The 25,264-nt window shown below is 35.2% G+C and overlaps 3 protein-coding genes across 3 annotated transcripts; 2 read left to right on the forward strand and 1 right to left on the reverse strand.

Moving 5' to 3' along the window:
• Positions 1-1,906: 1,906 nt before the first annotated feature.
• On the forward strand, positions 1,907-2,826 carry LOC137015512 (monocyte chemotactic protein 1B-like). The gene is made up of 3 exons (XM_067380528.1): positions 1,907-2,186; positions 2,376-2,493; positions 2,605-2,826. Exons 1-3 carry the CDS (start codon positions 2,123-2,125, stop codon positions 2,699-2,701), a joined length of 279 nt encoding a protein of 92 aa, XP_067236629.1. The 5' UTR covers positions 1,907-2,122; the 3' UTR covers positions 2,702-2,826.
• An 8,644-nt stretch (positions 2,827-11,470) lies between these two features.
• On the reverse strand, positions 11,471-22,426 carry LOC137015621 (major histocompatibility complex class I-related gene protein-like). The gene is made up of 8 exons (XM_067380670.1): positions 22,401-22,426; positions 21,934-22,073; positions 16,765-17,013; positions 16,336-16,602; positions 12,286-12,564; positions 12,089-12,205; positions 11,909-11,941; positions 11,471-11,814 (listed from the first exon to the last, which is right to left on the reverse strand). The coding sequence occupies exons 1-8, from the start codon at positions 22,424-22,426 to the stop codon at positions 11,756-11,758; spliced, it is 1,170 nt and encodes a 389-aa protein (XP_067236771.1). The 3' UTR covers positions 11,471-11,755.
• Positions 22,427-23,308: 882 nt separating this feature from the next.
• On the forward strand, positions 23,309-24,174 carry LOC137015510 (monocyte chemotactic protein 1B-like). The gene is made up of 3 exons (XM_067380527.1): positions 23,309-23,445; positions 23,539-23,659; positions 23,759-24,174. The coding sequence occupies exons 1-3, from the start codon at positions 23,376-23,378 to the stop codon at positions 23,865-23,867; spliced, it is 300 nt and encodes a 99-aa protein (XP_067236628.1). The 5' UTR covers positions 23,309-23,375; the 3' UTR covers positions 23,868-24,174.
• The last annotated feature ends 1,090 nt before the right edge of the window (positions 24,175-25,264 follow it).

A 25,264-nucleotide genomic window follows, 5' to 3' on the forward strand; every position in this document is an offset into this window, starting at 1 on the left:
AATCAAGGTCTTTAGGATTAGTAGAAAGTTATAGGCAAGTAAGGTTTTTATCAGGGATGGAGATAAACTCTGCAGGACACTGGCCCTCCAGGACCGGAGTTGTCCATCCCTGCTATATAAAGTATATAAAGAGCTGTTTAAACTGGATGCTTCAAAGCGAACTTTCTTTTACTCTTCCATCCTGTTGTTGACAGACACAAGCGCATGGAGTACGTCAGAAACCGAATGGGCATCTGTATACTGTATCCATTGTAGAGAGCATGGGCGGCGCTAGGGAGGAGCTGGCAGGTGCTTCAGCAGCCCGAAAAAAGGCTGCTCTAACTGTTTTTTAAGACAAGAAAAACAAGAGACAATATGGTCAGCTGCTAAGAATATAATCATCATTTAGTGGCTTAATTCACTGGTCTAATGACTGAGCTTTTTATGAACAAAATGTGCTTAACTTTGAGCTTCATCTGTTCTAGAATCATAAAACTGTTTTACTCAGAAAATTTGAAAAACACATTGTTCACTAAACACCACTTCGAACCTCCTGTAAGTTTTAATCACACACAGACATCAAGAATCAGCGTATGAATCTCAACAATGGTGGCAGGCTTCATGCTGCAATGCATTCTGTTAGTTTTGTATGAAGCACCCATGTATGTATACCAATACCAATATGTATTGAATTGGATAAATAACATATGTTAGCGAATAATTCGTTGTAGAAGTATTTTCCTGCTCATCTGAACACGCAAATGCTGCAAGTCCGAACCAATCAATCACAGAGAGTGTTCGCTCACTGCTGACACTTCATTCAAACAGCCTTTAGTATCGTAAGAAACCATTGATGCAGCCTAGAACAATGCTTAGCCTAAGAGAAGACAGAAAAATATAGTATTATTATTTGTAGTTATTTCAAAATTAACAAAATGAAATAGTTGCCTATAGATTGTGCAATTACATTTATTTAAACTGAACGTTAAAAGTTCATATTGATGTTCTGTCAGAATACAAATGTTTCATTTTATGTGTGCAACAGTCTGTCACTGGCAGCTTATGAAAATGAACCATTACTACATTGACCATAGTTCAGCTAGGCATAGTAGGCTTATTTGTAGATTTTCCATGGTTTACCAAGTAAACATTTTCACCATGTGTAAACAAAAATATAATCTAATAAACTGCAATTAAGGCAAACTGAATGTTAAAATGTTTTTCAAATATAATGTTAAATGGGTAACGGTCTCAAATACAAAATAAGTGGTATCACCCATTCCTACTTAACATTGTCTCTTGCTTTTCTTGCCATAACAAACAGCAAGAGCAACCAGAAAAGTATTAACACTAAAACAGTCAAGAGTCAAACTGCCTAACTGAAGTAAGCACTGACCTCGATCACGGTAACATCAAAACAAAATTATTTTCATTTCATTTCATTATTTTCAAATCATCAACATCTAAACCTCAATAACAACTTTTGTAGATGTATGTCAGAAATAAAGTCAGTCTGGTTAGTAATAAGTGAAGCTGGTAATGCTGTTTGTGGAAATGTTTAATCAGATCTTGAGAGATTTAATGTCTTTTATCTTCAGATGATTTCATCGAAGGCTGTGGCTGAAGTTGTAGTTCTTGTTGTTTCTCTGTCCTTCAGTGATTCTGCTCGTTATCATCTTATTATCTCATTAACTCCAGCAAGTTTCTGTGTTACATTTAACAGCCTGTAGTGTGCGCACTAAGCAGTGTTCATTTCATCTGGGCTAACCCATGTGGGGCCTCCATGGAAGAAGTTAGACAGCCCAGATGACACACCACACTCATGCTGTGCTGGCTGGGTTGTTGTCTGTCATATTGCAAAGTGAACTGAAAAGAGGAAGACGTGTGTTGATTTTCTGAAGCACATTTCAGTGAATCTAAAGGAAAAGTACCTTCCACTTTCATACATGAGCAACAAAGCAGAAAAAGGACGAGGTAAAGGAAGTTGTATACTACAATATTGATACTCAGAAATGGATTTACAAGGAATTCCTCTCTAACTTTGAATATAAGAAGGAGCTCAGACATTATTCTGGACACGTCAGATCTGAGATCTTCAAGCTCTACAGATTCTTTCTGTCATTGTGAAGAAACATCTTGAAGAATGAGAAGCCTGATGTTTCTGCTGGTCCTGGTGATCTTCTGCTCTCTGCAGATGACTTCAAACGGTGAGGACTCTTTGATTTTAATTAACATAAAATAAATAGTTTTCGCATTTCTTTGTGGAAAGTTTAGTTTCATTTGTTGCAATAGGTGATTTTAAAAAATAGAGCAACTTAGGATCTAATTGAAAACTTTTATTTTTTGCATGAGCATGATATAGATTTGTGATAGGCCTTTTTGTCTTCATATTTCAGCTACCATTGCAACTGATGCAGCAAATTCAGTGTGCTGTTTGGAGTTCAGTGATGTGAAGATTCCTGTGAGGCAGGTGAAGTCTTACTCCTGGACCAGCAAATGCAAACATGCTATTGTGTGAGTGTCATCTTAGACATTATTTCCTTTTCAAACTCTACAGTCGATCTGAGTGAGACACTCCATTAAAGAAACACTTTAATCTAAATCTTGTTGTCCTTTTCCCCTCAGGTTTCATACGATTAAAGGGAAAGATATCTGTGTAGATCCAGAGACCCCCTGGGTGAGCGGACATGTTGCTATAGTGGACAAGAGAACAAGAGTCTAAAACAAGCTACATGTCAATTTGAACTGCATTTCATATTGTATATCTGACAACTATTTCTCATGTGTATATGAATATTTTTTTAATAAGATATGTGATTTTTTTAATGTAAAATATGTGATATGTGATTGGAGCTTTTTAATAAAATATAAATGATTATAATGAGATGTTTTTCTTTTTTTATCCAAATGGAATTTAATCTTATTTTTGTTTAAAAGTCAGAAATAAAAGTAAATGGGTAATACAAATAAAATCTTGATACAATATAGCTTTTAGTATTCACAGAAATTCATTTTGCATCCATAAGGTCAGCTTCATCACGTATTACCATCACAATTTACGTATATAAAGACATAGGCTACTGTTCATATACAATAAACTCTCGTTTATCACATCACTGTTCCTGGTTAAGCAGCAAAAATGCCTGAGGCAAGGAGTTTTAATTAAACTGATGGCTCTAAAATGCTTATTTGATGTTACAAGTTGTTACTCACTATAATGCGTGCGGGATCAGAAGCACGAGCCAGTCTGATCATATTTTTTGTTGTGAACTATCTGAAAAGACTCTTCCAACATTAAGCCAATGATCTTTGCACAAATGGGAATTTCATTAAATAACTTACAGACAAACTGTCTTTCTTTAAACTGGTAAGACATATCTGACTTCATCCACAGTAATGACAATCCTGTCTGCACTTTAGGTGTTAAGTACTGTAAATCTGCACATTTTCCAACACCATCACCAGTATCAAAACAAGAGATAGGCAATTTAACTTATTTGCATATACTAGGTTTGTGTATGAAGTTGACATTCCTGTCACCTTCTTTTGGCCGGGGTTTAGACTGAAAAGATACCTCTGGAGACCTCTACACAGCAAAATTCCCAGAGTTAAATCAACTCTGCTCAGAGTGCATATGGTCCCTCTCTAAATAGTGTTAAAGTAACACTGAAGCAGAGTTAAAGTTAAGGAGATAATTAAGCAATTAATAAGGCTGTGACTTAAGTCACTTTTAGTTCTTGTGTTTTTTATTTCTTCAGTGATTCTGCTTGTTAACAGCAGGTGTTCATCACTAATGCACAATCATTAATTAATTGCTTAATTATCTCACTAAATTGAACTCTGCTTCAGTGTTATTTTAACTTTATTTAGAGAGGGACCAAATGTACTCTGAGCAAAGTTGATTTAACTCTGGGGATTTTGCTGTGTAGGGCTTATTTGGGCCTCCTGAGTAAATATATAAAAATATCTGTATACTTTGCATACATACTGCATCCATATCGGCAAGTTGCTTCTAAACAACAGTGACAAAGCAATACCTCATACCATTTATATGACTGAAAATGTTTTAAAAAGACATTGAAAAACAATGTTTACTGTGTGTCAACCTTTCATTATTAATCATTTTATTGCAATCATGTGATGGAAATTGTTTTTTACTCTGAGGGTATATGTTTACATGACAACAATGTACTAAAAATAGAAAAGTTTTTTCCTTTGAAAACTAGACGAAACATTGTCAAAATTATCCCCGTTCATATGGATCTGCGAAAACAACTAAAATGCTGTATTCTGCTGCCAGGCTAGAAGTTGGCGATGTCACTTTGTAATGAATCAAAGAGAATTGTTGTTTTAACTTTAAGAAGTAAGTTACCTGGTTACCTTAAAATTTTTAGTTCATTGAAATTAAATATTTGAGTTAATACAATGAAGGCGATTCTTGGGATTTGGCCCAAACTCCCCCGTATTCCTGGCTGTGGTAGTAGTGAGGAATCAGGGAGGTGGAGGGATGCTGAAAACTGTTGAGGAATTTAGGTGAGTCGAGTGTGTATTTGGGTCATTGACGAATATGGTTTTTAAAAGTGTTAAAAAAAACACAATGAAGATGTAATTAATTTTGATGTTTTATTAAGTGTTAACAATGAGATCGTGTTTTTTTATATAATTAATTAACGCTGCTTTTGACATTTTTTACAAGATTGACAAAATTTGTCAACTAAAAAGTCATTCGGTTTAACCCTCAGGGGTCTGAGGATTTTTGGGGCCCTGGAGAAGTTTTGACATGCCTTGACATTTGTGCTTTTTTCAGTTGTTCATAAACATATTAATGGAAAAAACTAGGCTACAATAATATGTGAGGAACATGTATGTACATGTTTGTGTTTTTGAAGGAATAACATTTATGCGTGGTTATTGAAAAAACAAAAAACTTAAGTCACTGAAATAAGGCCAAATGGAGGCATCATGAATAATGGGCCATTTACACATGAGAAAACAAAAGAATCACATAATAATGACCTGAAATTACTTGCATATTAATGAGGCCTTTCAGTCAGGTAGGCTGTGAAAAAAACCCTCTGTGATCATGTCTCAGCTCATCATAAACAGCAATACTGTGAAATATTATTACAATTTAAAATAATGGTATTCTATTATACTCTTTAAAATATAATGTATTTCTGTGATGCAAAGTGTCTGAACAATTATTTTACCTCTATGGCATTTCATATAGGCTTTTAGCTTAAAAGCATGCACATTTGGAGAAATATTGATGGATTCTCATATGTTTGTCAATTTTTCTATACAGAAGAGTAATATTTATTCAGGATTTATTGTCATTACTATGAGTGCTGGATACTGTATTTTCAATTCATACTTGCAGCCGGAGGGCGCTCTGTACACCTTTAGTCCACAAATGCCTGCTAAAGAAGAATAGGCAATCCAGGAACTAACCGAACTAACAGAGGCCAGAGATCGCTAACTATGGCTATTCAAAACACTTTTCAAGAGAATAAATACACAATTGAGACGATGAATGCATGTATTGATTCAGAATTTGCGTCTGAATAGCGCTGACTCCGTGGGCGTGGCCGCATTAGCAGATAATGAGCTGAATCACAGACTTCTGACATGGCTCTCTTTTCATACAGATTACATAAACACAGAATGTTTGTTTTCGATTTGACTTGCACGATTTAAAACCATTTCAATGTTTTTTTAGACATAAGTCTAATTTTTTTGTGATTAGTATTCACTAAGTTACAGTTCATTTTCTGAGAACTATCAGATTGGACTTCGTTCAGAGGGAGACGAGAGATCACGCATCATGATAGTTTTCTTTATTTTACAAAAAACACAACATTTTGTTTTTACTCTGAGTGTACACAAATGAAAGAAGACATTCCACAGATTAAAATGGTGTATAACTCTTAATTGTATGTGCAACATTGACAGAGTATTTTGAGTCTCTTTCACACTGGTAAGAAAAAAACCGCGGTGGTATCGCCGGCGATACACTCAGACCCTTGAGTGTTTTACCGAATTACACTTTTGGTTATACCGCATGACAATATTTTCAAACAATGCTAACAGGCCGATATCTAGCTAGCAAAATGACAATCAAACATTTTATATTTAGTACAAGTTTTTAAAATATTACCACATTTTCCATGTTTTATAGCGGTTGTACCGAATGACCTGATGTTTTGGGACATGCGTATGAGCAAGTGAAAATGTAATTTTTTCAAATAATTAAAAGAGAATTAGTTACTTGCTTCATGTCCTTTGCAGGCGTCTGAATTATGTCACATCCTGTCACACGATATTGACCGCATGACTTGATCCAAAATGGTCCCTTTATATTGGTTACTCCAAATGACATCAATGAAATTCATTTTTCCAGTACATTCTTTCACATAAAGCAACGACTTCTACACATAATTTTAATACCATTTTGTACTATGTTGATATATGATGTTATGAAATTATGCCAGAATAAAAAATATATACATTTATTACATTTTAGGATATTTTAATCACAAATGAAATGGCTGTATTGGTCTTTGGACGGTTAAACCGAATGACCTTTTGACACTTCAAAATCTTTAACATTCGTTTATATGTAGCAAAATATAATTAAAACCTAATTTGGATTAAATCAAAGAGATCTAGTTAGATGTCATACTTTGGATATTGTTTTTTATTATTATTAAGGCCTTTGGACAAAAAAAATGACCTGTCATTTCATTGATGTCATATGTATATAGATCATTGATAGATCATTTGCACGTGCTCCTCCCAAACTTTGTTAATAAAACATCATTTGATGTTTAATGCTCAGTGTTTAAAATTTACCTTTAATTTGAGACTAGCAAGGCCGATCTTGAGCAAAATGTTCAGTCTGTTGCAGTCAGATAATACAGAGTACAGAATACGCAATACAATAAGGAGCTGCAATTGTGACATAATACGAAGCATTGAAAGAATGTAAGAAAATGCTGAGGGGGCAATTTTAAAACCATGTAACACGACGCAACACCATGTATTCACAGGAAATCTGCTTCCTTCTTTCTTCTCAGGGTCAAATGCAAGTTTTGTTTTTACGTAGAAATTATTTTCACAGCTGAGGAGAAGTGGAGTTATTTTTGCTTTTCCAAAGTTTTGCTTTTCCCCTGAGAAACTTTACATTTGCTTGCAAAATGCAAAAGCATTGACACAATTTTTCCTCCCATCTCATATTGTTTTCCTTCACCATGTCCCTTTGGGGGCACCGTAGTAAAGAGATTAAGCAATAGGGAAAGTCAAGTCTAAAATATGAACGATGCAAAAACACCATTTTCTATACATGTGAATGTCTGGTGGACATCCTCTCTTTCTCAGAATATTTGCCCCTGTGAAATATTCAAACAATTAACGCTGAGTAAGGCCACTTGAAGAAAGCATGAGTTGGGCCCTTTCTTATAACACTGAGAAAAAACTGAAGTAGAAAGAGGATGAGGAATGGAAACAGCTCAAACCATGATATGTTGATCCTCAGAAGTGCATTTACTTGAATATCTATTGGAGGAATACCTCTCATATACTCAGTAGGCTATATAATGAAAACAAGTAGCTCTCTGCATGCCACTCTGAAATATTTTCTCTGAATATTTGACTTTGTGGTAGATAAAATGATACTTCAACTAAAAACCAAAACTGTGTGATTATTTACTCACCGAAATGTCTTTCAAAACCTGTATGAGTTTCTTTCTACTGTGGATCACAAAAAGTCAAATTAATTGCAGAATGTTCAAGATGCCCTTTTCTTAAAATGTAAGTCAATTGTGACCATGACTATAATAAAGTAAGGCAAGATTTCTAATGTTCTTTCATTCTGTTCCTCACATTTCTTCAGATGTTTTGAAATATGCATACAGGTTTTATGATGCTTTATGCTGCTTTTTTTTACAGACTTGGATGCATAAACAAAGCCATTATGTTAAGAAGGATTAGTTCACTTTCAAATGAAAATTATCCCAAGCTTTACTCACCCTCAAGCCATCCTCTGTGTATTTGACCATTTTCTTTCTGATGAACACAATCTGAGAAATATTAATAAATATCCCGATGCATCTGAGCTTTATAATGGCAATAAGCGATACCAAACGAGTATGAGCTGAAGAAAATGCCTCCATCCATAAATGTCTTCTGAAGTGAAATGATGCATTTGTGTAAAAAATAAATAAATAAATAACAAATCCATATTTAACAAGTTATGAAGTAAAATATCTAGCTTCCACCAGACCACCTCCCGTATTCAACTGAAGAAAAAAGTGTAAAATTCTTGCAGTTCAAAAAGCTTACGCTACGTCCTAATGCCAGTTTACACTTTCTTCATAACTTGTAAGATGTGAAATAAGAAGTGAACATTCTTCAGAATATCATCTTTTGTGTTCAACAAAAGAAAGAAACTCATAAAGTAATGGCAGAATTTTTATTTTTGGTGAATTTTCCTTTTCATTCCGTGTTTAACGTTTAATTAATTTGCATTTAATCATTATTTGAATTATTATTAAATTTATATATTAAATCTGCATTATTTTGACATGCTCTCTGGGATATCATGTCAGAATCAGCCATTGAAAAACAGTGTCAGTTGACAACACTTTTAAAAATAGATATATATATATATATATATTTTTTTTTTTTTTTTTTTTTATGCCTAGCAAGGTTGCCTTTACAAGAAAAACATTACTTTCCCAGAGCCAAATATAAGAAAAAAATTAATTTGAGAAAGACAAGGAACAGACAAAAAAAAAAAAAAAAGGATCCTCATTCAATGTCAATTCTTTGAAACAGAGTTCTGTAAATGTCTAGTCAATGAACGCCTCGTTCCTTCAATATATAATGGGACATAGACAGGTCATTCAGTACACACTTTAATACCAGACTCATAGATCACTAAGGGCTGAAACGTGTAAGCAGATACTGCTGAAGAATGAGGAATCTGATGTAGTATTTCTTTACAGAGATTATTTATAATGCTTTTTATTACTCTAGAATAAATTGTATTATATTTATTTTGTTTAAATTATCTTACATTGTACACCAGCTGCATTAAAACCGTTTTCTCTATTTATACAAATGTGAAGTTGGAGTGTTTTGTGGACATTAAAATGACTTTTTATAATAAAAGTGAATGTCTAAAGGTGTCTTCTGATGGTGGTCCTTCTCCTTCATAATAATACATAATAAATGTATTGGGTATTTTAATGTAAGTTACAAGGAACTGCAAGGGAGAGCCTGTTAGAATCAGTGATAAGAAAAGAAAAGTCATTTTCAGTTACATCAGCATGCTAAAGTCAGGCCCCAGTGGTGAACCATTGAAATTTCAAAACACTTATGACGTAAGGAAGCCTCTGAAATCACATGACTTTCACGCTCCACTGATTCAAAACAAAAGATTTGTAAAGCGTTTCGAAAGCACCCATCACTAAATATTGTTGAATAAAGTCGTTATTTTTTTTTTTTATTTTTTTTTTTTTTGGCATACAAAAAAATTCAAGTTGCTTCATGACATTAAAGTTGAACCACTGTAGTCACATGAACTGTTTTAAATACGTCTTTAGTATTTTTCTGGGCATTTGAAAGTGTTAATTATCTTGCTGTCAATGCAAGCCTCACCTCACTTTTTTTTTTTTTACATTTTAATTTGTGTTCTGAAAATGAACGAAGGTCTTACAGGTGTGGAACGACACGAGGGAGAGTAATTCATGACAGAAATTTCATTTTTGGGTGAACTAACCCTTTAAGGTATAGAGGGTATGCATAGACGTCACTTTCCCGCCGGAACGCGCTCCCTCAGCTGGACTGAGTGGCAAAAGAACCTGCTGCGTGACTGGATTTAATAGGGGTAACTGTGAAAACCCGAGTAAACACTAAAGGTTGGGCTCGAAAGTGTTCTTTATGACATGTCAAAGAAACCTAATCCATGGATATTGACATGCAGCCATCGTGTTTCCTGACACTTATATGTACCTGATTTCAACGCCGGGGAAACACATAAAGCAAATCTGCCTGTGAACGCTTTATATAACTACAATATAGGTAGGTCTAAATCGGAGTGATCACTTATATCAATGTTATATATTTCGTCATATCGTCTAGCCCTAAAACTTGTATAGTTTTTGTCAGTGTTCATTTAAAAACTCCCAATTATGCAGATTATAAGATGGAAAATATTTAATTGATGAGTTGTCAACACAATATATAACAATACAATATATAGGGTATGATTTTACCCCAAAATCCAACATTTTGACACAAAATGATAACTGCAAATCCATGTTTCTCTGCTGGAGTCCAGCTGTTTGAATTGCAGTGATCCAAATTTGCTTCTTTTTTTCTGTAGCTTTCAGCAGTCTGTAAAAATATACCTCAGATTTTGTGTCAAAGCTATCTGTACAGTCAGTCGCAAAGCTCTTTCCCGTTTTGGATGTGTTTTGTGTGTTTTTCGCGGCATTCACGCTGAAAACCAATGCTGCTGCTCAGTCCTTCGTAACGGTCGACTGTGACGTCACGTGCATACCCTCTAAGCACTAGAGCCAGCAGCAAAGAAAAGAGGTAACATATGCAAAACTCACTGATTTAAGAATTACGCATACATTAATTATTATTGTAATAATAAGTTTATCCTAAGATGACCATAATGCAGCCCTGAATATCAGCGAAGACTATGACAACTAGACGAGCCCTAGAGACAAACTGCCTATGAAGACCTCGTTGACACAACAGCCATCGCCACAGATCCTCAGCAAAGACACGAAGGCCAGCTTCAGTTCCCCTCCCATCACATGCTAGCATGATCTATCCCAATTTTCAAGCAGAAGGAGCTGAATGAAATACTCTAAATGATATCAATCCACAGTCTTACTTGTGATGTAGCCTGGAATCATAACCACACCATGTTTGTTCATTTGGCCAGAGGACTGGTCCCCCAAATGAGCCAGATTTTAATGTATATTGTAGTGTATTTGTTCATTGTTAATACATGTTTATATTAAAGTGTATTTGTTAATTTTATAATTAAAATCCCTTCATCTTTTTAAATGGTTTCTGGGCCACATCTGGCCCGAGGATCATGACATCTTTCAGCCAGATCTGTCTTACAGTGGCTGGGCCAGAACTGGGTCACATTAAACAATTTAAGTTTTCAGTGTGCCACCCAGATCTGGGCAATATTAAAAAATAACAGTCATTATACAGGGTGTGGGCCATATCTGGGTCGGAGGATACTTTTTTGTGTCCATTTTCAGTGTGTGGGCTAGTTTTGGGCCAGGGACCCAGCCAGAACTGAAGCAAGGATGAGGCCCTAAGGTGATATCTGGGACTGTAACACCATTCATCAAAACGTATTAGCATATTTTTTGAACACCAAGAAGTATTGTCATATTTGATCCCATATGCAGCACAACTGCCCTCCCTGTTATATAAGAAACACTCTGCAAATGGTTTCCAGTATCTAATACCAACTGTCAGGCATACAGGCATGTTATTGAAACTATACAGAATAATGATAATAATCACATACAAAGCATGTACAATTACAAATCTTCAAATACATATATAAAGATACATATCAAAAAACAAGTCAGACAACATAAGAATTTAAAGAATGTAAATATTTACACTCACTGACATATTTGCAATAAAGTACATTGGCCCAAACAATCCCATTGTTTTTATATTAGAAGTCTTCCTGATAGATAGACATTTACAAGTTCAGAAATGTTTCACTCATCTATCGGGCCTCCTGTTGTGTTTTATGTGTTGATGTTGTTTTATAACTGTCTTCAGATGCTGAAAACAAAATAATGTTAATTTTAATTTGAATTAGTTAGCAGAATTAGTGAGCATTTTATAAGATAAATAAAATTTAAAACCAAATACTCACTAGAAGCAGCTGAATAATCACTTTTAGATGAAGCTAGAACATCAAAGAAAGTAAAAAAAAAAAAACTGCAGAATTATTAATGTCAATCAAGCATTGTATCATAAATAAATAAATTACTTAGGATTAATCTAATGCATCACATCTATACTAAATGGATCATTTTTATTTTGTAGATGCTACCTGCTCGTCTCCTCCTGCATTTATATATGAGGACTCCGGTTCCAAACACCAACATCAGAGCCAAAACTATCAGCACTGAGGGAATCACTGATTTAAATGGTTCACCAGGATCAAATTCTGAAAAATCAAAAATGTTGTAAAGGTCACAAACAGGTTAAAGATGCATTTGCTATTTGTTTTGTTTTACACCTGATTACCTAAAGTGACGTCCAGTTTGTTGTCCAGACTGAGGTGTGTGGCAGAGCAGGTGTATTTGTGTTCGTCTGCACTGATCTCCAGACTCTTCCTCATCTGGTACGTCCCGTCACCATTGGGCAGCAGATCTCCTCCAGTGATCTCATGATCAGATACAGGCTGTCCATCTCTGAACAGGGTCAGGTTGATGTGACGAGGGTAAAATCCTGTCGCCAAACAACTCACACGAAACCCTCCAGAATCTGAGTTTGATTTCTGAATGAGTCTGACCCGCGGCTTTACTGTGGAAAGCATGAATAATGAATACAACATTTCTACAAAATTACAGCATCAAATTTGTACATTGTAATATTTAGGTTTAACGACCTTGATCTTGTGAAGGTTAAGCGCATGCCCAAGAGGGCAATGTTCTCAGGATCTTGCGCAAGGTTCCCTAAAAGTTCTCAAAAGGTGACAACAATTCTGAATCTTTACAGAACATTCAGGATGTTCCTAAAACGTCCTATTTTGGTATTGAAAGTGCTGCAGTTCAAGTTTCCTTATATGACTTTAGGGGGACGTTCCATTTTGGTTATTTTATGGTCAAAAAAGAACATTACAAAGAGGATATTTGGGACATTAACAGAATGTTCCCACATGGTCCTCTGTTGGTCATTTAGTAACATTCCCGATACACTGTAAAATGTAATTAGTTGAGTTTACTTAGAAAGCTTAATTAAACTCTTGGGTTTACATGAAAAACTTAAGGAAACCGATTGCCTTAAATTTAGCAAGTAAGTTAACTCATCATTTTGAATTGATAAAACTAGCTAACACACAGTACAGAGTACTTAGAAATCTTGAGTATTCACTGTAAAATGTAATTAGTTGAGTTTACTTTGAAAGCTTAATTAAACTGTTGGGTTTACATAAAAAACTTGAGTAAACCGAGGATTGGTAATTCAATTTTACAAATTGAGTACTTAGTTCAGTCATGTTAAAAATCTTGTTCACATTATGTAGAAACTGCCTTAAATTTCTCAAGCATTTTTTACTCAAAGTTGCATCAATGGACCATACATTTATTTGTATTTATTAAACTGGAGAAACTGTTGAAAATAATAAAGTTTGATGTCACCATCATGGTGGAAAGTGTTTGCTTTAGTTGGGCTCTTGACCTTGACTTTTAACATTTGTGTTTCTCTGGCTGGGATTGATCTCTTGCATCTTTCCGGATGGTATCATAGAATACCCAGTTTAATCCTGAGGTTTATACTTGATCAAAAGTGTGGTTTGTCATTAAAAACAAATAAGTATTTTTTAATAATCAATGAAACTATAGCAAGAGACGGAGCACTGTTGAAATCATATTTTTAATATGTTAGTCAAAAAACATTTTGGACTATACAGACACACAGAGACATCAAGAATCAGTGTAAATCTCAGCAACGGTCACATGCTTCATGCTGCAATGCATGCTGGGAGCCATGGATGAGTTTTATACTATGATGGCTCCCAGCATGCATTGCATGTCACCGTTGTTGAGATTTATACGCTGACTATTGATGTCTCTGTGTGTCTAAAAGTAGTCCCAAATGTTTTTTGCCAAATATAATATTAAAACATATATGCTCAGTCTCTTGATCTACTTTCAGCAATAAACTATCTAATTGTTTATAGTAACAAAGCACAATTTCAATCAAGTACAAACCTTGGAATGAAATCTGTGGAATTTTGATGATGACATTATAAGTACAGATCAATCCCAGTATTTCTCTTGGCTTTTTTCACCATAACAACTGTGTCTTACAAACACTGAGTCACAACAGCCAGAAAAACACTAATGTTAAAAGTCAAGGTCAAAAGCCCAACTAAAGCAAACACTTTCCACCATGATGGTGACATCAAACTTTATTATTTTCAACAGTATCTCCAGTTTAATAAATACAAATAAATGTATGGTCCATTGTTGCAACTTTGAGTAAAAAATACTTGAGAAATTTAAGGCAGTTTCCACATAATGTGAACAAGATTTTTAACATGACTGAACTTGTAAAATTGAATTACCAATCCTCGGTTTACTCAAGTTTTTTATGTAAACCCAACAGTTTAATTAAACTTTCTAAGTAAACTCAACTAATTACATTTTACAGTGAATACTCAAGATTTCTAAGTACTCTGTACTGTGTGGCAGTTTTATCAATTCAAAATGATGAGTTAACTTACACTCAAAAAAATAACTTGTTGGTCTAACTTAATTCAATTATGACACCTATTTCCACACAGTTGAACTGATTTATTTGAACTTAAGCTAGGTTAATTTTACTAATCAGTGAAATTCATCCTAATTGAATGAGATCACACCAGTTTCATTTGACGTATTCTGTGTATGTTTCCTGAACATAATTCATTCTTGTTGATCCAACCAGTGCTTTTTTTTTTTTTTTTTTTTTGTTACCATCACGGTGAAGATGTGCGCTTGTGCTTAGGTTTTGAGTAGCTGTTGTACACAGACATACATGTTTCATTACCATTGAGAGGGGAAAAGCTGATGACCATAGACTGTGTAAATTTTGTGCTGGCCCTCAAACTAATTTATTTATATTTCTATAAAAACTAAACTACAATAACACTTTTTCATATGCTAAGTAACATTTATAGCATGCAAGTAACGATCAGATAAAGAACTTCTCATTACTGGCTTGAGCACAGTTAATGCTCGTTGAGATCAATATAAATTTGTTTTACGTAGCCACCTAGAGCCTAACCACAAGGTCTACACTTCAGCATAATGGTAACCTCAAAAAATCAACATAACAACTCTTTTAAATGTCAAATATAACTGAACTTCAAACTTTAAAAGGTATTTCCCTTTACTAAAAAACACATTAAACAGCACTTAAATTCAACATTTACTGTCCCAATCTTTCCCTACGCAAAGCATGCTGGGAACTAGAAATCCACTGCCCAGGTTCAATCAATGCAACATAAATGATTCATGTAGTCCCAACACAAATGGTTTAGGTTGACCTAACATTTTGCAAATTTAATTTCATTTAACATAATACAATTGAGTGCGAATGCCAATTAAGTAAAAAACTAAAGATTTGTGTTGGTTCAGCTTATTTTATTTAAATAAACTGAACAAGCAGCTAGAATCATTTTTTTGAGTGTACTTGCTAAATTTAAGGCAATCGGTTTCCTTAAGTTTTTTATGTAAACCCAACAGTTTAATTAAGCTTTCTAAATAAACTCAACTAATTACATTTTACAGTGTATGAGTTTAGGGGGACGTTCTATTTTGGTTATTTTATGGTCGTGCGAGAACGTTACAAAGAGGACATTTGGGAAGTTAACAGAACGTCCTATAGTAATAGTCCCCTAAACATTCCCAGAACGTCCTGAATGTTCCCTGAAGGTCCACCATAACGTTCCCCAAACCTTAAAAGAACGTCCACTGGTGTTAAGGACGTTGTCTAGTAACGTTCTTAGAATGCTCAGAAATGGTCACGATGGAGTTCTTTTAAGGTTTGGGGAATGTTATTTGGTGGAAAAAGAACTCCTTAAAAGAACTCCACATTGTGACTGTCTCTGAACGTACTGGGAACATTACTAGACAACGTCCATAACACCAGTAGGGACTTTCTGAGAATGTTCTGGAACATATAATTTCTAGCTGGGTAACCTGGCACCGTAACGTTCCCAGAACGTTCAGAGACGGTCATGACGTGGAGTTCTTTTAAGGTTTGGGGAACGTTATATGGTGGAAAAAGAACTCCACATTGTGACTGTCTCTGAACGTACTGGGAACATTACTAGACAACGTCCATAACACCAGTAGGGACTTTCTGAGAATGTTCTGGGAACGTATAATTTCTAGCGGGGTGTTCACTCATTGAAAAAGAAACAAGTGAGATTTAATTTTTAAGCTCATTTTCTTTATCTTTTTGTGTGCCTTTCCTTATATCTTTTACTCAAAAAATCACACATACCAGATGATGTAAAAAAAAAAAAATGTAATTGCTTTTCTGACAGTCCATATAAAGGCAGGAGAGAAAACAGTGGAAAAGTACCTCTCCTCTTCCCTTGAGTTCCTCTCTTTTTAAGGTAACTCCTGAGATTCGTTGTGCAGCGTGGGTAACAAATATTTACATGCCGCCATTTGTATATCTCCATAAGTAGTGTTGATGGTTTTTCTATGCCTTGATATGTCAATATGTCATCAATAAAACACAGTTCTTCTGTAGTAGAGCCTTTAAAAGCATACTTAGTGATCATTTGCCCGAGTTTGTCATTGTCCAACACTTCACACAGCCTCAGTATCTGAAAAACTACAGGACCTGTTTAGATTGAGAAGAATATCAGATGTCAAAACAAACTCCAGCATCTTGTTTCATGTCTCACTGACCTCATGACTCCCAGGATCAGTGCTTTATAAGCATAGATCTGATCTGATAGATCTTTTTTTATTTCAGTTGTATTTTCTTTCCAAATAAACTTACCTTCTGTTTTGTTATAAAATCTTTCTGTTAGTTTTCCTGAAATAAAAGGATGCAAATATTTAATTATACTATAATTTATAAAATCAACCTCCTCATCTTCATTTGTAGTATTTCCTCTTGGAATGAAGCTGTTTGACTCTGAATCATAATATCCAACTATAATGTCATCCAACATAAATAGGACACTAAGTGTAGGAAATGGTGTCTCTCCTTCAATGTAAGTTACAAGAAACTGAAAGGAGTGAGAACCTGTGAGAGAAGGTAACACAAAGACATTTTCATTTGTATTCATACAGAAACAGTCAGTATATTGAGATCCTACACAAAACTGAAGCAATAATAACATTTTGTAAATGTTTAAAATAAGCATGTACAAATGAAATGAAATTAAACACCTGAATTCATCTGATTTGAAGGCAAATCTAATGAAATCCTACCTGTAAAAACAGCTGTTGGAAATGACAACACACAGAAGAGAACTAATAATTTCATGTTGTTCTCAAAGTGAAAACATGTCTTTCTCTACAGAAATTTTCAGTATATGTCAGGTAACAAAGTTTGGAACAAGTTAAACAAGTTCTTCTTGTAACCACCTCAGTTAACATAAAAGTTACGTCAAGTTTTTTAAAGTTACACACTGTTTCACTTTTGAAACATAGCTATGTACAAATTGTGGCAATCACAATTATATTTAAATCTCAGATGTATTCTTTTAGCACAGTGGGATAATTGTGGAGGAAGGATTGAAGTAACTGAGAAAATACACAGTCATTTTTAATAGCAAAGTTTAAAACATCATAATCTAAAAACTAGGTGCAACGTTTTATAAATAGGGATTTGACAAATACAGTGATTTATTTTACATGGCGTGAGTCATCCACATTGTGACTGTCTCTGAACGTACTGGGAACATTACTAGACAATGTCCATAACACCAGTGGGGACTTTCTGAGAATGTTCTGGGAACGTTATGAGATCAGAGGTGGAAAGTCCAGGGGTCAGAGAGTAAAAATCCTGCCATATTTTTATTCCACCCACTGAAGCATTAATGAGATAAATAAGTGTTTAATTGAGTGATGATTAACCATTATTAAAGACACCTGATGTTAACAAGCAGAATCACCAAAGGAGAAAATCACTATTTTTAAGTTACCATCATCGAGGTCAGGGTTTGTTTTAGTTGAGCTCTTGACCCTTGACTTTTTAATATTAGATTTTGTGTGTGCTGTTTTAACTGCATTAAAACCAACCAGACAAGCAAAGAAAAAAGATGATCAGGTGGTGTTGGTTATGTTTTCACATAACCATTATTTGACCTGAATCACCAAATTCATTTTGGGCCCAATCTATGAGTTAGATTTACACTAATGATTACAGCAGCACTGTGATTCTACAGCAGATGATCAACTTTATCAATACAAAAATCTTTTTTTGAAAGTTATCCTTACCTCAATAAAAAAAAAAAAACATTTTAGGCACACACAGACATCAATAATCAGCGTATGAATCTCAACAACGGTGACAAGCAACATATTCTGATAAACAGATCAACTCTGAACATTAGAAAACAAGCTACTAAAAAGTCACAGAAAAACAGCAACATTTAAATAGTGAGAATAAAGAAAATTACTAAGACAATTCAGCTCATAATTTATTCATGCAGCAATGCATGATGGGAGCCATGGATGAATTTTGATTGGTGGCACCCAGAATGCATTGCAACATGCTTTATTACTCTCACCACTGTTGAGATTCACAGGCTGATTCTTGATGTCTGTGTGTTTAAATGAAATTTCTGAACTTTAAAAAATATATATATTTTTGTATTGTAAAAGTTGATCTTCTGCTGTAGAATCACAGTGCTGCTGTAATCAATAATGTAAATCTAAGGTTGGGCTCTAAATGAGTTCAGTGATTCAGATCAAATAATGATTTTGAGAAAACCTAACCAACACCACCTGATCAGCTTTTAACTTTGCTCGTCTGGTTGGTTTTAATGTAGTTAAAACTGCCCAAACAAAATCTAATATTAAAAAGTCAAGGGTCAAGAGCTCAACTAAAACAAACCCTGACCTCGATGATGGTAACTTAAAAATAGTGATTTTCTTCTTATGTGATTCTGCTTGTTATCATCAGGTGTCTTCAATAAGGGTCAATCATCACTCAATCAAACACTTATTTATCTCATTAATGCTTCAGTGGGTGGAATAAAAATATGGCAGGACTTTTACTCTCTGACCCCTGGACTTTCCACCTGTGATCTCAATGACAGTCAGTTTTATTCGGCTACGAAATCTCAATGACGGTTGGTTTTGCTGGGTTTTATTCAGTTGTGTTCGGTTACGAAATCTCAATGATGGTCAGTTTTAGTTGTTTACGAGATCTCGATGACAGTTGGTTTTATTCGGATTTATGTTCTGTCAATTTTACGAGATTTTACTGGTGGTTGTTTTTATTTGGTTATGAGATCTTAATGATAGTCGGTTTTGTTGGGTTACAAGATCTCAATGACGGTAGGTTTTATTTGGTCACAAGATCTCAATGACGGTTGGTTTTGCTGGGTTTACGAGATCTCAATATCGGTCGATTTTATTCGGTTACGAGATCTCAATGATGGTTGGTTTCATTCAGTTACGAGACCTCAATGACAGTCGGTTTTATTCGGTTACGAGATCTCAATGATGGTCGGTTTTATTCGGTTTCGAGATCTCAATGACGGTTGGTTTCATTCAGTTACAAGATCTCAATGACGGTCGGTTTCATTCAGTTACGAGATCTCAATGATGGTCGGTTTTATTCGGTCACGAGATCTCAATGATGGTCGGTTTTATTCCGTCACGAGATCTCAATGACGGTCGGTTTTATTCGGTTACGAGATCTCAATGACTGTCAGTATTGCGGGAAATGGTCGGATACAAGATCTGAATGACGGTTGGTTTCATTCAGTTACGAGATCTTAATGACGGTCGGCTTTGCTGGGTTACGAGATCTCAATGACGGTCGGTTTTATTCGGTTGCGAGATCTCAATGACGGTCAATTTTTTCCGTTACGAGATCTCAATGACGGGTCGGTTTTATTCGGTTACGAGATCTCAATGACGGTAAATTTTTTTCTGTTACAAAATCTCGATGATGGTCGGATTTGCTGGGTTGGTTTTGCTGGGTTACAATGTCTCAATGATGATCAGTTTAATTCAATTACGATGTCTCAGTAACGGTTGCTTTTGCTTGGTTATGAGATCTCAATGATGGTTGGTTTTATCCGGTTACGAGATCTCAATGACGGTTAGTTTTGTTGGGTTACGAGGTCTCAATGGCAAGCTCCAGCTTCGCGTGAACATAGATTCGGTTTTGTTGGGTTACAAGATCTCAATGACGGTTGGTTTAGCTGGGTTATGAGATTTCAATATGGGTCGATTTTATACCGTTACGAGATCTCAGTGACTGTCAGTATTGCAGGAAACAGTTGGTTACGAGATCTCAATATCAGTCGGTTTCATTCAGTTATGAGATGTCAATGACTGCGGTTTTATTTGGTTACGAGATCTTATCCCAGATAGCAACTTTCTGTCAGCCCAGATCCGGCCCACATCTGGCACACAGATATATTATATATTATTTATAGCATTATCTCAGCATTAAGTTATCAGGCAGAATCACTGAAAGTAAGAAGAAAAAAACAAATGAGCAGAAACACAAGAACTACAGCTGACTTTAGCCACAGCCTTAAAGGGAATCAATTGAACATAAATGTAAAGAAGGGATTATTTTTGCCCCAGGGTTACACCCCTTATTGTGTGGGGTTTATTTTAACCCTTTATTCAGTACAGTTTATGGTGACTGTACTGGGGCGTTGGGGGGTATGGGAGGTGTTGTATGGGCTATTTTACACCAGGGTGACACCCTTTATACAGTACAGCTTATTGCGACCATACTGGGGCATTAGAACCCACACAGACCACAGGTTGATCAGACTCACTGGCCTTTCTAACACCACTTCCTGCAGCTACCCAGTCTACCAGAAGGTTTCCCATCCATTTATAGACTGGACTCAACCCTGCTTAGCTTCAGTGGGGGTGCAAGTTAAAGCTTCAGGTTGATCACTACAAGGCTGCACAAGGGTCTTTTCAACCAGACCCTCTTATGTAGAAATATAAATCTCAACAATGGTGACATGCCTCATGCCGCAAAACATTACAAAGACACTATTATTAAGCTGAATTAATAAATTGAAATGAAGTGCATTACGTCCATGATCAAAAAAAAAAAAAAAAGATTAGATAAGATCAGGCCACTAGATGCTTTTACTAGCTAAGTAAAATTGACAAGAAAAATGGGGTAAGAAAAATAATCTTGTTTTTGTTTGGGACGATTTTTAAGTTACCATCATCGAGATCAGGGTTTGATTTAGTTGAGCTCTTGACCCTTGACTTTTAGATATCAGATTTTGTTTGGGCAGTTTTAACTGTGTTAAAACCAACCAGGCATGCAATCTTGACAGATGATCAGGTAGTGTTGATTATGTTTTTACACAATAATTATTTGATATGAACTCATTTAGAACCCAGTCTCTGAGTGATTCTGCAGAAAATCATTTTTACAAAAAAAACTCTTTTATGCACACACAGACATCAAGAATCAGCGTATGAATCTCAACAACGGTGACAAGCAACATATTCTGATAAACAGATCAACTCTGAACATTAGAAAACAAGCTACTAAAAAGTCACAGAAAAACAGCAACATTTAAATAGTGAGAATAAAGAAAATTACTAAGACAATTCAGCTCATAATTTATTCATGCAGCAATGCATGATGGGAGGCATGGATGAATTTTGATTGGTTGCACCCAGAATGCATTGCAACATGCTTTATTACTCTCACCACTGTTGAGATTCACAGGCTGATTCTTGATGTCTGTGTTTTTAAATCAGAACTTTAAAATTACATAAATATTTTTGTGTTGTAAAAGTTGATTTTCTGCTGTAGAATCACAATACTGCTTCAAACAAAACCTAATATGTAAAAGTCAAGGGTCAAGAGCTCAACTAAAACAAACCCTGACCTTGATGATGATAACTTAAAAATAGTGATTTTCTCCTTTGGTGATATGGTCCGCTGTTCTGATATATGACTAGGCTCATATACTAATATACAGCCTCCCCCTACTGGACACATGAGGAACAACAGGGGCGTAAAACTGCTTGGGGCCTACATCTACCGGCTCCGACTCCCTGGACTTCCCACCTCTGTTTGGGACAGAAACAAGAAACACAGCAACTTTCTGTCGGCCCAGATCCGGCCCACATCTGGCACACAGATATATTATATATTATTTATAGCATCATCTCAGCATTAAGTTATCAAGCAGAATCACTGAAGGTAAGAAGAAATAAACAGATGAGCAGAAACACAAGAACTACAGCTGACTTTAGCCACAGCCTTAAAGGGAATCAATTGAACATAAAAAATGTAAAAAAAAAATGTTTTTGCCCCAGGGTTACACCCCTTATTTTGTGGGGTTTATTTTAACCCTTTATTCAATACAGTTTATGGTGACTGTACTGGGGCGTTGGGGGGTATGGGAGGTGTTGTATGGGCTATTTTACACCAGGGTGACACCCTTTTTACAGTACAGCTTATTGCGACCATACTGGGGCATTAGAACCCCCACTGGCCTTTCTAACACCACTTCCTGCAGCTACCCAGTCTACCAGGAGGTTTCCCATCCATTTATAGACTGGACTCAACCCTACTTAGCGTCAGTGGGGGTGCAAGTTAAAGCTTCAGGTTGATCACTGCAAGGCTGCGCAAGGGTCTTTTCAACCTCTTATGTAGAAATATAAATCTCAACAAAGGTGACATGCCTCATGCTGCATTACCAGAGGTGGGAAGTCCAGGGGTCAGAAAGTAAAAGTCCTGCCATATTTTTATTCCACCCACTGAAGCATTAATGAGATAAAAAAGTGTTTAATTGAGTGATGATTGACCATTACTGAAGACACCTGATGATAACAAGCAGAATCACCAAAGGAGAAAATCACTATTTTTAAGTTACCATCATCGAGGTCAGGGTTTGTTTTAGTTGAGCTCTTGACCCTTGACTTTTTAACATAAAATTTTGTTTCACTTCGTTATTTGATCTGAATCACTGTACTCATTTAGAGCCCAATCTCTGAGTTAGACTTGCATTATTGATTACAGCAGCACTGTGATTCTACAGCAGAAGATCAGCTTTATCAATACAAATTTTTTTTTTTGAAAGTTGTTTTTATCACACAAAAGTTATTTTAGGCACACACAGAAATCAAGAATAGCTGCATCATTTTAAGGAATCTGTAGGACGTCATTTGAATTGAATGAGGGTATTTACTTGAAATGCACTGCATTGTATTCGCTCATATGCATTTTTAGCACATATAACAGCTTCAAGAAAAGAGGAAGAGGGTTCAGAGACAGTATACTTAGAAAAGGCTGTGTCACTGGTCCATAGAATAAACATAGGGGATTTCTTTCAACACAAAAATTAGATCGCCGTCTCTATATAATGGACTGCTGACAATACACCACATACGTTCACTCTCTCTTGTGTGGTTTATTATACCTGAAGAATGATGACTGTATTAAAGACTGCAATACTGCTTCTGATGCTGTGCTGTGCTGTGCAACTTACCTCAGCTGGTGAGTGTCTGCTTCTGACATATTTTTTCTCTTTCTTAGGATATAAATCGTTTTAAGGCTCAAATTTCAAAGGAAACCTTATCATTTTTTCAGGTCTTGCAGATGATTTAGCAAAAAGTATCTGTTGCTTTAGTGAAAAAAACATCAGAATTCCAGAGAAAAAGTTGGAGTCTTATCATTGGACAAGTAACATTTGCCCAGTCAGATACATTGTGTGAGTATCCTCTCAATATGTACACCAATATTGCTACTAACATTTAGAATTCACTCACATTTGTGTTGTTTTAACACTTTTGCCTGTAATCTGCTATAGGTTCAAAACAGTTGAGAAGAGACAATTCTGTATGAACCCTGAAAATAGCTGGGCCAAGCTGAACAAAAACCACATAGACAAGAAAAGGGCTTCAAAATCACCAAAATGAAACTTGGAAGAAATTTTCTACATGTCCACACACACATACAACCCCATAATTGTAAAATAAACCTGTAATATTGAATTGTAACATAATTTAATATTATTTAAATGTTTTGATCTCATTATCTGTGTCAAAAATAAATATACTGATATGAACTTTAAATAAGCTGTATTATTAATATTAGAGAATAGTGCATAGAAGTTGTCATATGTTAAGATTTTCTTCATTGTCCATTATTAAATTATCTGCATTTTTATTTAGTATTTGCTTATGTACTGTACTTAAGAGTTTAGATTCTGTCAGTTAGTTTTGCTAAAATGTACTACCAAAATTTAAATAATAAAAAAAAAACATGTATTTTGATTTTAAAAAATCTTGCATTTATTTCTTTCCATTGATGCCAGTGTTGTCTTCAAGTAAAATTTCTAAAAAAGTTAATTTTTAATTTTATGAGACATTTTATTTATGGAACATTTTAACATTCATTTTCTAAAGGTAATAGAATATCCTATAATTATTATAAACAGGACACATTACAACTGCTATTGAATATTTCACTAGAGGGCATCATTAGACTACAGATCATTTCAATCACCAGACCTCTATAATAAATACAATGGTGGAAAAGGCAGAGATTCACTGGGTGGACCCTATAATTGGGGATATATTTTAGATTTTTAAACCATATGCAGAAAATCCCACTATATTTATGTATGAAATTTGCAAAATGCATGGAGGCTATTAGGTGGATAAAACATCTACATTTTGAACTGGAACTCCATCCTCCCTTGAAATTCACTCCCTGGACTAAATCTAATCCTACTCAACTTATCCGTAAAATCAGAGGGAAATGATATGGGTGAATAAGAATGGTGTAGAAGCCATTAACCCTGGTTGTAAGCCTATACTTAACTTAACTGTAAACCTATCTCTTAAATCAGATTGGTTGGTTGGAATATTGTTCCAGGATCAACAAGAATGTTGATCAAAGTATAAGTTAAGTCACATTCACCATGCATGCTCCATATGCTATTTTGAATTGCACCCATGTTAACTTAGCTATTGGTCTGAGGTGCTGTGAGGACACACACTGATAGAGACTATAGAAACACATTCTCATTGGCTGTATTCTGGTCATTCACAAAAGTTAACATTGTGCAACCACAGACGCAACCCTCATTGTGCAACCCTCTACATTTATGTGAGGAACTTGCAGAGCTAAACTGTTGAGTGTATATATAGAAATCATTTTAATTTCCCTAAAAAAATGTAACTGTAACTGAAAAATGTTTATTCTATACTCGCTTTCCAGTCGCTTCTGGGAGCTTTAGACAACATAAATAATATTATACCAAGGGTAAAAGAACTTCTATCTTTAAATAATCAGTATCACATAAACCATA

This window comes from Chanodichthys erythropterus, chromosome 24 (assembly GCF_024489055.1).
Source record: "Chanodichthys erythropterus isolate Z2021 chromosome 24, ASM2448905v1, whole genome shotgun sequence".
In the NCBI taxonomy this organism is placed as follows: Eukaryota; Metazoa; Chordata; class Actinopteri; order Cypriniformes; family Xenocyprididae; genus Chanodichthys; species Chanodichthys erythropterus.

Excerpts from the sequence above, each read along its gene's own strand:
- LOC137015512 (XM_067380528.1), top strand. The coding sequence starts at position 2,123 with ATGAGAAGCCTGATGTTTCTGCTGGTCCTGGTGATCTTCTGCTCTCTG. Across the intron at positions 2,187-2,375 it reads TCTGCAGATGACTTCAAACG|CTACCATTGCAACTGATGCA; the intron begins GTGAGGACTCTT and ends TTCATATTTCAG. Across the intron at positions 2,494-2,604 it reads AAATGCAAACATGCTATTGT|GTTTCATACGATTAAAGGGA; the intron begins GTGAGTGTCATC and ends TTTTCCCCTCAG.
- LOC137015621 (XM_067380670.1), bottom strand. The coding sequence starts at position 22,426 with ATGCCCCAGTATGGTCGCAATAAGCT. Across the intron at positions 11,942-12,088 it reads ATGCAGGAGGAGACGAGCAG|CTTCATCTAAAAGTGATTAT; the intron begins GTAGCATCTACA and ends TTGATGTTCTAG. Across the intron at positions 11,815-11,908 it reads TGATTATTCAGCTGCTTCTA|CATCTGAAGACAGTTATAAA; the intron begins GTGAGTATTTGG and ends TTTTGTTTTCAG.
- LOC137015510 (XM_067380527.1), top strand. The coding sequence starts at position 23,376 with ATGATGACTGTATTAAAGACTGCAATACTGCTTCTGATGCTGTGCTGT. Across the intron at positions 23,446-23,538 it reads TGTGCAACTTACCTCAGCTG|GTCTTGCAGATGATTTAGCA; the intron begins GTGAGTGTCTGC and ends TCATTTTTTCAG. Across the intron at positions 23,660-23,758 it reads TGCCCAGTCAGATACATTGT|GTTCAAAACAGTTGAGAAGA; the intron begins GTGAGTATCCTC and ends AATCTGCTATAG.